The sequence below is a fragment of the Zea mays genome, chromosome 3, assembly GCF_902167145.1.
Source record: "Zea mays cultivar B73 chromosome 3, Zm-B73-REFERENCE-NAM-5.0, whole genome shotgun sequence".
NCBI classification, from domain to species: domain Eukaryota; kingdom Viridiplantae; phylum Streptophyta; class Magnoliopsida; order Poales; family Poaceae; genus Zea; species Zea mays.
Window position 1 is genome coordinate 209,666,741 of NC_050098.1, and position 13,396 is coordinate 209,680,136.

General features: G+C 44.1%; 2 protein-coding genes across 2 annotated transcripts; both read right to left on the bottom strand.

The window, feature by feature from the left end:
- Positions 1-503: 503 nt before the first annotated feature.
- On the bottom strand, positions 504-2,396 carry LOC100282444 (glycylpeptide N-tetradecanoyltransferase 1). The gene is made up of 2 exons (NM_001155355.1): positions 957-2,396; positions 504-878 (listed from the first exon to the last, which is right to left on the bottom strand). Exon 1 carries the CDS (start codon positions 2,306-2,308, stop codon positions 1,007-1,009), a length of 1,302 nt encoding a protein of 433 aa, NP_001148827.1. The 5' UTR covers positions 2,309-2,396; the 3' UTR covers positions 504-878; positions 957-1,006.
- Positions 2,397-3,292: 896 nt separating this feature from the next.
- On the bottom strand, positions 3,293-10,602 carry LOC542125 (single myb histone 4). The gene is made up of 6 exons (NM_001111757.2): positions 10,302-10,602; positions 6,248-6,444; positions 5,636-5,720; positions 4,895-4,978; positions 3,588-3,885; positions 3,293-3,496 (listed from the first exon to the last, which is right to left on the bottom strand). The coding sequence occupies exons 1-6, from the start codon at positions 10,449-10,451 to the stop codon at positions 3,444-3,446; spliced, it is 867 nt and encodes a 288-aa protein (NP_001105227.2). The 5' UTR covers positions 10,452-10,602; the 3' UTR covers positions 3,293-3,443.
- Positions 10,603-13,396: the final 2,794 nt, after the last annotated feature.

Here is a 13,396-nt window from a genome sequence, read left to right on the forward strand (position 1 = left end):
CCCCTTAGCATTCTCCCGCCATGAGTGCAACTGAAATAAAGGAGTGAAAAGTGGAATTTATATAGTTTAGTCCCTTTTAGTAACCCCTTGAAGGACTATAGACTAAAACAGTTTAGTTCGAGTTTTAGTCCCACCGTTTAGCAATTTAGGGACTAAATGAGACTAAAATGGAGAGACTTTAGTCCTTCAAATCAAACGTTCAAATCAAACGGGTCGTTTGGTTTCTGAGTTGGTGAAATGCATCGGTGCTGCAAGTATCAACAAGGAGTTATTACTGTTAGAAACATGTCATAACCTGGAAAAAGGATAATAAATGCATTGTGACACACACAAGGCCATATCTGGGGTCTATTTTAGGTAATGTCCAAGCAATAAGGCGTCAAGTAGTTGTACTTTTTAAAACATGTTATAACCTAGAAAAGGACGAATAAGCTGAGATATCCCAGAAGGACACGATAAGTACATTTCTGGTTATTTTGGAATCTGGACAAAGCAAATCAAATGGCAAACTAATAGAACTTGTTCATAATAAAAAGAAACCATCAAAATTTGGGTAGGGCTGAAGGAGCTGTGGCAGCAGTTCTAGCATCAAGACATCCATACATGTGCAGACATAGCACAACAGCACACAAACAACTTCGAATACACATCAAAATTTCTCGGTAAAATCGGTGCCAGCATACACATTGTGGACGATGCACGCGAAATGTCACTAATGGGAACAGTAACCTTAAATTGAGGAAAGGATATCTCTAATTCCAGTCTCCCTTGTTTGCAAATCATCTTGGGACTCCTATCAGTGACCATGGCAATCATATCAAGGAGAATCACTACCACAGTAGGCAAAATGAGAAACCACTGGGATTGCACAATGAGACCTACAGCATTAAGGGAACCGAATCATCACCTATAGCAATCATAAAATTCAAATACTAAGCCAGCGACACAACGATTACCTGCTGCGGAAGGGAAGGTGTAAACTCAGGACTGTCCTGATTAGACTGCCCTATAGTAGCACAAGACCAAGCTCAGAGGGCTTGATGCCATTGCGAATACGGTAGTTGTAGAGGTAATAGTGGAGCTGCCCATCTCCAGGACCAAACTTGAGCTCCTTGAGGAACGACTCATTCTCCATGACATCGAGAGCATTGAACACATCGTAATTCTTCTGCTTGGCAACAATCAGAGCATCATTCATCAGCTGCTGCAATGCAGTTTTGGTAGAGACGTTGTAATATGAGTATGCGGCTTTGAGCGTTGCATAGTTAGCATTGTTCAGCACCGACGAGGGCAGCGTGTAAAAGCTGCAGAAATCCGTGACCTCATGCGTCTCAGGGCTCTCCACAAGGTAGCTGTCCACGACATCCTCTTGCGGCAGCAGCCAGTGCTCCACATCCACCTCATCAAAATCCGGTGCCACCACGAACCTCGCAAGGTAAGCCCTCAGCAGCCGTGTGACCGCAGCAACATCCCGCAGTTCCATTCTGCGGAACCCAGGGGTGAGCGGCGCGTCAGGCAGCTTGTATAGCCGGACCGTGCGGCTCATTGTCATGCGTGGACCAAGGCGAGAGAACCCAACATCGATAAGCTTCTTGGGGTTGAGGGATCGGTGCCAGTAGCGGCAGGTGGTGATGGGGGTTGGGAGGACGACCCCCGCGGTGTATGCAGCCTGCCAAATGTTCTCCTGGTGGACGCGGCGGGTGACCTCCCGGATGAGCACGGGCGCCAGGCGCTTGGATCGGAGCTTCTTGTGGACGCAGAGGAAGTTGATCTCGGCCATGCGGACGACGTCGTCCCGAGCGCGGATGCGGGCCGGGACGCCCGAGATGAAGGCGACGAGCTTCTTGGACTCCTTGGCGCGAACGCCGATGTGCCAGGCCCGGAAGAAGGACGGCGGCTTGAGCGCCCAGCGGAGGAAGGCCGGAGAGTAGTTGAAGCGGAACATGTTCTCGTCGTCCTCGACGTAGTTGTGGGCAAGCAGCGAGTAGAGGTCGGCGAGGAGCGCGTCGTCATCGAGGTCGCAGGTGAGCCACTCGAAGGCGGCGGGTAGCGGGTAGGGGTCGGCGCGCACCTCGGAGAGTGGCGTGGGCGGCTCGATGGGGCCGTCCGGTAGCGATGTGTCGGCGACGTCGCGGAACTGGCCGACGGGCTGCGTTTCCCAGAACTTGTGGCGGCGAGCGGCGGGGTTGGAACTGAGGGTCATGTGCTCCTGCACGCGCCGCGCCAACGCCTCGATGGAGATGTCCTCCTCACCAGCCGGGCCGGTGCCACTGGCGCTGGCCGCGTCGTTGCTGTTGGGGGCGGCCATGGCGATCTGGGCCCGGATCGGCGGTAGGGTTTGGGGGATCCTTTTGGGGAGAGAAGAGACGACGACGCGGGGGAGGGGAACGCCAGGGGGCAGCGGGCAATTTGGAGACAAGAGATCTATCGTTGTCGTGGGATGCTCTCCTAGAGCAATTAGCAAAGCCCTCCACAAGGCACCAGCAGTAAAGATGCGTTACTATTTTAGTTCTTTTCCCCTCCGTTTTTTATTTATCACGATTTAATTAAAAATAAACTATCGAACGACAAATATTCATTGTCGAACGACAAATATTCAAGAATAAAGTTATTTTCTCAGTTACAAAATTGTAAAGCATAAGATGTTTACTGGTAACCATGGTGATGATCGATCCATCAATAAAAACATGAGATTTTTAAGCAGGGCAAACATAGTATTTTCAATTTAGCGCCATCTCATAAGAACTTAGTTCAGATCCATTTATAGCCCTGGGCAATGCACCAGTGAAACACTGTAACTAGCAAGTCGAGATCACTGTACCAAAAGAGAAATGCAGAGAAGGCTGTTATGGTCGAATCCGCCTTTGGAGCTTTCTTTGGTAAAGGCCAAAGGCCATTGACAATGTCGCCACTAGTAAAAAGAGTACTCAGCCTATAAAAAAAAAGAGTACTCTAAAAAAACAATTATCACAGTCGTGATGAACAAGGGTCTAACACAACATTCTCAAATTGAAAGTGCGGCACAGATTATTGTTATCGCATACCAAGAACACTTCACCTTCCTACCCTACTTCATTTGTTTAGAACACTTCCCTATTCTCTCATCATGCCAAGGAAAAAAAAAATACAATACTGACATCAGGATACACGATCGCAGCTTGCAGTGACAGGCTGGGAAAGACGGGGTTACATATTACAGAAGTTTGAAGGCAGGCGGTGCGCTGATGTTATTTTGTTAACCCTAGGGCACATCCTAAGTACTCACTCCGTTCTTTTTTATTTGTCGCATTTTATTTTAAAAATGAACTAGGATACGATAAATATCGAAGAACGGAGACAGTATAACACAAACGGTTACATCATACAACAGGAGCAATCCGGGCCACTGGATTCCAGAACCTATCCATGTACAACAAACAACACAAGAGAGACTCCAATAGATCTCAAATCTCCCTTTGTGCCACTGGAACTAACGTGGTTATCTCTCCCCTTGAACCTGAACCATCAGCATCAAGTTAGACGATACAAGAAAAACAATAGGAGAGTTTAAGGTGATATAAAGGTGGGCAATGAAGAAGATGAAGTACATCGATCATAGATCTCTGCTGCAATTATGAGGAGAGACTCGGTATCCTCGGCCATCTTGAAGATCCTTTCTGCCTCCATCGTCTGATCATGCGCATCATGTGCTTTTGCCTCCGCGTCAGCCACCTTGACAGCAGCTGCCATCGCAGCCTCTAGTGCAGGGCTGGAGGCAGAAAACAATCCTATGGCCTTTGACACCTTCGATGGCTTTGATGGATCCTTCTGTTTTGGAGCTGAAGCATTCATTGGAGCTGGAGTCCTTGTTGCAAGGGAGTCTGGGAGCCTATAGGACTTATCGATCTGTATTTAGATAAAAGGATGTAATTAAATTGGCACTAGTTGCATCTACAGCTCAAACATTTCTTGCTTGAAATTTAAAATTCTGCCAATACAGCTCTCAAGATACTTTCCACGACAGAATTTGCACTCATGAGAATTGCAGACTTTATATTAAGCTCAAAACCACTTTTTTATATGGGCATGTGACTTGATGGCATATTCTGCCAAGGTCAGCAAAACCTGGTGGATATATACAATTATAAAAGCAAGTTCGTTGATACGGCCACAAGCTATGAAAATAAACAGACTGATTAATTGCATGACGAAACAGAAATCTGGCATGTGACTATTAGTGGTTGGGAAGGTTAAAATAACAAGCTTTCTCATATTGTCACATGCAAATGACTAATCTACATATAACATATGCAACTACAACACTACAATTTCTTAAAAGAAACTTCATGCAAAGGCTCCACAGAAGCATGGCATTAATACTAACTACCGATATATTCTGTTTAATGATACCAGACTGAATACATGATAGCGACATTCAAACCCAGCTAATCTTCTTTTAGCATTCGCAGCCCCTACAAAAGGATTCGCTATAGGCCGGATCTTTACTCGTGCTTTGAGCCCTCCCAGCCCCTACACAAGGATCTGTCCCCCTTAGGTCAGTCCATCTCATCTGCACACAACCAGGGGAACTAGCGAGTGACCTTTTTTAACCTCAGCCTCAAATTCGCTCCCACTGGAATTCGAACTCAGGACTGTTACTCAGACCACCTAAACAACTTAGCTAGAGGCCCTTTCGCTGAAATGCAGTGCATACCTTGCCAACCAAGCAAGGAGACCAATGGAGCACAGATGGTTCGATTGGATTAGTTCAGAACATGTGTAGAATGCCAGATCCATGGGATAAAGTATAGATTGCATATCCAAACAGATTGTGAAGGGGAAAACACAAGTCTCACTAAGATGAAAAGAACGGGAAAAAATAAATGTAGTCTAATTTAAGAAAAGGGAGATTTGCCTTTTCAATTTTGTTTGAGTCTGCAAGTCGCCGTAACTTTGAGGCTAGAAATCTTCTGAAGGTCGGTTGTACCGCATACCTTTGCTGCATATAGTACCAATGATAGCATAAGCAACTTATCATTGTTCTAGGAATATATTAAGCAAGATCTAAATACAGCATGGTGTTAAACCAGATACATCAAGTGTGGAAAGGAAATATAAAAGCATGATAAGCATGGATCATATGGAAACCTAATCAAATGCATCAAACACCCTCACCATATGTGATGTGTAAGTACAAAACAGATCCTGTAGAAAACGCAATTAAAAAAAGCTTCCTTATCCCTTAAGCTTATACAAAGAAAAAACACATGCATGTCATCTATCAAATGAGTCACCAGAATTGAGCATGCAGTTCAGTCCACACATACTGGCATACTGCACATCAAGATGGCCACAAATTTATCACAAAACATTCAAGATTCATGTGCAAAAAATGTTTGTTTTTCATCATTCAGGTTAGCTATTATAACCAACAAAATTCTCGAAACAGAAACTTCAAATGTGAAATAATAGTTTCCCTATGGACAGATCATGCAACAGAACATTAGTGTGAGCTATGACTCTTATCACATCACAACAGTCAAATGTAAGTATATAGTTAAAACAACCAAAACTTGAATGATCTCCAAAGCTTGATGTTAAATAACTGATGCAAAACAGTGAAATCAAACGATAATAATTAGTGCAGATACCCAACCTCTATGAAGCCGAAGATTGCAGCAATATCTGAACCATTCGGCTCATTCAATTCCAAAAGAGCTTCCATGATCATGGCACCATACCTAGAAAACAAATTTGATGTTGTAATTCAAATATTAACGAGGGCAATAATTTTAAAACAAAATTGAATGGAAACCCATGCTACATCCATCAACTCTCACACCATATGGTCAGTTTAAAGGTTTGAATCTTGAGAATCATATTTAAGGCATTTCTAGACATCAGTTGGCTTATCTACAAATATTCCTGCTAAACCACGTCCACTTTTCAGTTTGCATTCCTGAAGCAGCAAGTGCTGCTTCAACTCAGATGTCCTTCAATCCAACGGAAGTTGAAGTAATATATCATTCAAAAGCTTATATGGTTATATATATATATATCCTCTTAAAGATCAGACCAAGAATAAAGGAGGCAACTATCTGGAACAGGATGAATAGAGACAACCTTCATTTCACCCATAAGTATAAGCATAGTGTGGGTGTGACCATGCAATCACCCTTGAATCAACGTGCTTTTAATCAGAATTTATATCTAGGTTACAAACAACTATGCATTTAAAGTTAGAATTTCTGATTAAAGAGAAACCAACTTTGGCAGAGTTTTCCCATCCTGTGGCTTTTTCTCAGCATCTGCAGGCAGTGTAGCTTCAGTAAATTTGTTTGCCGCTGGGAGAAGCAGAGGCTGCGAGCTAGATGATGGGGAAGATGAGGGTCCAGTTATCTTTGGAACCCGCAGTTTACTTGATCCCAGTCCACTTGCACTGAAACTTAAATTCCTCCATTTGTCCTGGAAATACCAAATAGAATATCACATAGAAGACCAAAATGAAAAACCTATGACCATGGTGCAAGCTTCACTGGCACAGCTGAATTGACGCGCATTTCACATCTTTTACATATGATAGAGCTGCTACAACAAACTGTCTTACTTTTCACACCTTTTACATTGGATTGTATGGATGAAGAACAATTACAATGTTTATCCACTTCAAAGTGAAACCACAACAGACATGCATATTTCTTTAGCATAACATGCTACATGACAAATCATGCTGATCAATTGGGCAAGATAGTATCTTTTTTCTCGAATACGCAGGATGCATATCATTATATTAAAGGAGAGGGAAAAAGGCCTGAGGCCTGGAACAAACAGGACACAACACACAAAAACACGCACCAGACTCACACAACAAACACACACCAAACACACACACAAACACATACACATACCAGCCACACACAACACCACCACCCCAGCCTACAAAGAGGCTAAAAGACTTTCCTTCCTCTAACCAGGATCAAAAAGAGAACGCATGTTCTTGGCTCCTGCAAAAAACCACGGCCACATCTCATCTTTGAAACCATCCTCTAAGGTAGAAAGGCAGGGCCGAGCTCCATAAAAACACACCTATTTCTCTGTTTCCAAAGCCTCCAGGCCCCAAGGATGACCACACTATTAAAGCCCTTTCTTTTGCTTTTAGGAATCCTAATTGAAGCCTTCCTCCACCATTCAGCAAAACAAGAATCTCTTCTCTTAGAAGCCACAGAAGAGAGACCAATTGGAGTTAATATATTATGCCAAAACTGTCTTGTGAAGACGCAATTTGATAGAATATGCTGCACAGTTTCATCTTCTTGATCGCATAGAACACAATTTTCAGGATAATCAAGACCCCTTTTTTCGAGTCTGTCGGTTGTCCAACATTTATTGTTTATAGCAAGCCAAACAAAGACCTTACACTTAGGGGCTGCCCAGCTCTTCCAAATTCTTTTCCAGGGCTCAAAGGATTCCGCTCCAATGTAGAAAGCTCTGTAGACAGATTTGGAGGTGTATAAACCATTACTACTAAATAACCACACATGTTTATCATTTGAATTTTGAAGCTGAAAAGTTTCAAGAACCTCCCATAGCTGTAGGTATTGCTCAATAGCAGCCAGGGAGAGATTTCTCTGGATATCATGAACCCAATAATATGAGGTAAGGGCCAGCTGCACAGTCCTTACTTCTCTAATCTTCTTTGGAACTGCAGCAGCAATGAGGGGAGCTAAATCCACAATGGAACACCCATGAATCCACTTATCTTTCCAAAAGAAGGTTGAAGTACCATTACCAATGGTGGTAGACACTGCAACCTGAAATAAAGCTCTGGCGTGGGACGAGATTTTAAGATCAAGGCCACTCCATGGCTTGGAAGGAGCAGTTTTTTGAAGCCAAAGCCATCGCATTTGCAGACAATGGGATAGTATCAAAAGCCAAAGATAGTATCAAAACAATGGGATAGTTACAAGCATATTCTCAAACCAGTGGTCAGTGGGATAGTTATTAATCACTTGCAAAACATGCTATGCCTTTGCTCCAGTTATCGACTCAGGGAAAGGTAAAAACGAAGGGTGAGAAAAGTTATCTTTCCAAATCCAACATAGTGCAAACATGTTGCTACAAGAAAATAAATACTGGATTTGCTGTGTCTCTTTATGTGAACAGGCTGATGAGACAATTCAGCACATCCTCATCTCCTGTGTGTCCTCCAGACAGGTTTGGACAATGATCCTCCAACACATGGGGCTGCTTCCTATTACCCTTAACCTTCTGTCTCATTTCTCCAGGTGGTGATACAATGCTATAAAAGATGTTCCCAAGGATTTGAGGAAGGGTTTGAAACTTTCATTTTTTTTATCATTTTGGTAGTCTGAGAAATTTGGAAACAAAGAAATTCTTGTGTTTGAAAAGGTCAGACCAAATGTTCAGGTAGTACAGCAAATGGTGGCACATGAGTGTGGCCTTTGGTACTCAGTTGGATCCTTGGCTCTTAGTGAGCTCCTCACTAGCAGCAGCGGAGCTCAGACAGAAATTTAGGTGGGGAACACAGGGGACTCCTGCCTTCTTTCCCTCGGTTTCAAGCTCATTCCTGGTTACCACTTCCGTTTATTCCAGGAGACAAGTAAATTCATATATGTTGTCTCACAATAGTTTCATGGTCTATATAGACACATGTAACAAACTAACAATTCATGTCTTGAAGGAAAGGTGTTGCAACACTTATTTGATGTTTTTTGCTAAAATAGATGTACTCTTGCACTACTCGGTAATGCCGCCCGAGTACTTGAGGGTCAAGGTGAACAGATGTGTGATAGCAATTGCCAATACCTATACAAGCAGGATGCACACAAGCAATTAGTCAGGAAGATTGATGTGTTCCTTATGTTTCTTAAAATATGTTGCAACACCATTGGTTCAATGGAGATAGAGGGTAACATGAAGGCCATTCGCTCCATCTGATTCCAAACTTAAGTTGCTTAGGATTGTGATACTGTCTCTGATATGAAAATTTGACTTGCAGCTTTTATTGTAGAAGCATACAACTTGAAATAAAAAAGGACAGACCTAGTGCTGGTGGCTCCCACATGTGTTGGGTCTAGGGAAGAAATAACCAAGGCAAGCCTTATCCCTGCATTTTGTAGAGAGGCCACGTCGAACCCATGACCTTTTTGCTCAGTGGAAAGGCTTCTCACCACTGCGTCAGGCCTATCCTTCTAGTAACATCAACCATGTGTTATGAATTTATGCCAATTTTCATATATTGATATTTGATAGGTCAAGTCAAAGAAGTTTGACCAGCTAGGATCATAAAATGACTTAATTTGGAATCAGAGGGGACAGCAGAGAAGGAATGTTTTTGCAGATTTCATTAAAATATTATGGCCCTTAATTGCTAAGGTTGAAAACCCTAAGCAACTTCTTGAGTGTACAATATGGTAGCATTACCAGGATATCCATCAAATTTATCACACTGAATCCTAGCCCAACAGCAATAACAGCTGAGCATGTTGAGTCACTGACTAGAGTGTCTCTCCACTGGCATGCTTGCATTTGTCATCAAACAAAAAGAATGTGATTTAAGAAATCACCTACTCATGAATCATCATCACATGATCAGGAACTCAAACCAATCAAAACAATGTTAAGAAACAAGGAAATGAGTCCCATCCGTTAAAGTAAATTCCTGATAATCAATGGCACAAGGGCAACATCCATGGGCAAGAGGACATCAAAAGTAATCTGTCTGTGATTTGCTTCTTCAGAAAAACTGTTTAACATGTGATCAGCAACACTACTGAATTCAATAATCAATTGTTCACAAGTATGAAAACAACTTAAGCACACCATACAGCCCAGATCATAAAACATTCACACTGCCATGTGTAATCTCACAACGGTGTCCATGACCACCACAGCATCATTGTCCTTGAGCAAAATATCACATCACAGCATCCCTCAGCAGCAGAACACGACCATTTCAACCTTCACCTACATTTATTATCAGTTCCCCAAAACCCAAAATCTCGCCTTCGACGACCCAAATCTACTACCGTACTACCGACGAAACTGCACCGCACAACTAATAGAGAGAGAGAGAGCTATGCAGGGAATAATCACCACACGCTCAGAAGCACACGACGGTACGAAACATCACGACATTTGCCAAATTCTGGTTGGTAGCCTAGCTTTGGTCACTTACCTAATTTTGGTCAGGCTTCTTTGCTCCACAACCAAACAGGCCCATAGGGACGCGCACGGCGCACGGCTAGTTCCGTCGCGGCCAGGTAGATGGAGAGCGGCGGGGAAGATGCAGGGGAAGATACCTTGAGGTCGATGTTGGAGCGGGAGGAGAGGACCGGGCTGAACTCGGGGTCCTTCTGGATGGTCCGCCATTTGCCGGCGCCGTGCTTGCGCACGCCGGCGCGGAGCGCATCCTCCTCTTCCGACGTCCATTTCTGCTTCGGCGCGCCCATAGCTTATTCTCCTCGCCTCGCGCGCTGTGGTCTCTACTCTCCTGCAGCAGCCATGCGTCCAAACTAGCCGACGCGGAAACCCTAACCCATGTCTTCAGTAGAGTTGTAGAAAAAGAGAACGACTGTTACGAAAGAAGTATCTGTATCCAACGGCGCAAGCGAATTACCTGATCCATTAGATTATGATCTAACTATAGATACAATCGTGGTTTATTATAATTTTAAATAAAAGTAATAGTGCTCGTGGTAGAAAGGAACTAACTATTTTTATATTCTTATATATTTTACTAGTTGGATGCTCGTGCGTTGCAACGGGAATATATAATATCAGTATACTACGATAACTTATATACAAAATCTGTGTTATATTGTTATGAGAAAATGTTTCATAATCAATTTGTGATCCTAGCCATACATAAATCGGATGCGGTATCCAGAACAACCCGAGAGTCGTCGACGTTGGCGACAACCATGAGGCCCCCCTGCTTAACGATGGACAACGCGGTGCAGCTGCTCTGAACCGCGTCCAAGCGGCGGCTTCGCGGGAGCTTGTCGTACACAGCGGCGCATGCGACCACATAAGACTGCTTTTAGAGGTCGAACTGACAGTCTCCAAGCTTCTTCTCGTCATCGATGAGCGACGACAACGCGAATGCCTCCTGCTCATGGAGTTTGTTCGGGGTTTGAAGTAGGAAACATGGATTCATGCTTGGCGTTGGTTTATGAAAATGACTCACAAGTCTGATCCATGGAAAAAAAATATTATGAAGAAAAAATTTCACACATGCAAAAAAGGGAATTTAAGTATAATGCATTATCCTACTACTAATTAAGAATGGACCGTGGGCGCCTGGCGCGGCCATGCCCCCACCCATCTCACTGGCACGCTGGCCCCACATAGACACCCGCCTCCACCCGCAGATGCGTGAGCGTGAGTCAATCGGCCACCAACACCTCGCCTCGCCTCCCCTGCCCACGGTCCGCCCGCCCCGCCCCTGCCTCTGTATCCATCCACGTCTGCTTCCATGCCCTCGCCCCGGCGCCCCTCCTCCTTCCCGGTCCCGCACGTGATGCCCCGCCGTGACAGCCGCCGCCCCATCAACGGCCTCGCCCTCCTTCCTCCACTGTCCCGCTCGCACGAATCTCGTTCACAGCGACGCTATCGCGGGCCTATGGTGCAAGGAGACCGCCACGCTCGCTGTCGGGGCTTCCGCGCTCTCCTCCTGGCATGATGGTGGTACTCGTCTAATGGGGCTCGCACTGTCAGGGCCTCCGCGCTCTCCTCCCGGTGATGCCATATGCCGTCGTTAAGGGCAAGTTTTCTGTATTCCAGTTGCTCCGACTGAGAAGAAAGAGTAGATGTATATCATTTATGTATGCTGGGAAAATACATTGTTCTGGTCGCCGTGAAATTTCCGCAGTGGAGAGTGTGTGTATGCGTCATGGTGATGAGGTAGAGTTGGATGGCATATGTGCATTTCTGTTCTTAGTTGAGACGAGTTACTTGCATGCGGTGGGTGTTTGACGGAATGCTTCACTAGCATCCTGTAGAAACGCGCACATGCGTGTACCTAGACATCACCTTATGGGATTTCTTTGTTATCTTGCTCACGTGGTAGATGGGATTTGCTCCTCTAAGTGACCATCACACAAGAGATCTCGATGCCCAAATCATTTCCTGGTCCTTTGCTTTCTATTTGCGGTTCTTACAGGAAACATAATCCTGCTTATATATCAATTCGTTCCAACTAGACATGTTAGTTTGTTGGGGCTAATTAATTCGTTCCCGGTGCAAATTCGGTGGGTTAGATGAGTCAACAACATGTTTGCTTCATGGGGTGGATTGGGCTATATTGGATGGGTCACATGGGTTGAGTTTACTTCATCTGGCCACCATTGATAAACATACATGCCACTAAGTTCAGGAAAGGCTTAGGTGCCCACAGATGATACAAGCACATTGTTGCAGGGTGCTCACGAAACCGCCTTTGAGAAGTGTCGGGATCCTGGAACATCTAAGATTTCTACATGAACCTTTATGCAAGTAATTTAATTTTACTCCTTTTCATGGCTGAAATGATTTCTGCCTGGACACTATACGCTATGCCAGGATTGTTGTTTGCATAGTCACACTTTGATTTTATTATTTGTTTATACAGCACGGCTGGAAATAACTGTCTTTTTTTCGGGGTGGCACTCACATATGTCTCCTTTTCCTCAGCTCAGCCACAACAAGGCATTGCAAAGAGCCATCACATAGCTACAATGTGTGGAGTAATTATTGGTACAATAGCTTTTTTGCTGTTGTAGTTGGTACACTTCTTTGGTGGCATCACAGGCAAAACCAGCATATCTTTTTTGGTGTTAATGGTAATAATCTTTTTTACTCTATTGTTGTGTGGTCATGATAACAACCACCTAGATCTAGACGTGTTGCATTAGTTAGCTTAGTTGCATGAGCCGCTAACATTTTAAGATCTTAGAGCTTTTGCTTTCTGGTCAGTCCCACAGTAAAATTGTCTGAATGGAAAATTAAAACATCAAATCCTTTAGCAGCTAGGCCTTTCATTTTTCAACTAATAGGAACTCTGAATGTATATTGACATCCATTCATCCCCTTGGGTCCATTTGATATATCCTCTAACTGGTTCGTGGATTTGTTGTTCAGGGCATATCTGGTACATTGGACAGAGAAGACAATTCATGTTCAAGCGAGTGTTGAGTCTGCCTGAACGCCTAGGAAACAAGGAATCACTGTTTCCCATGGCGAGCTGGAGATACCTGGACGACTGGACATGCGTAGACAACACCTTTGAAACACTATACAACTGATTTCTGTCTTCGCTCTCACTAATAAGGAATTAAACTTCTCCACATATGGTTCGAATGAGCCATACCTTGTAGATTCCACTGCTGGGATCCTGGGATACCCATGAACCCTTGAG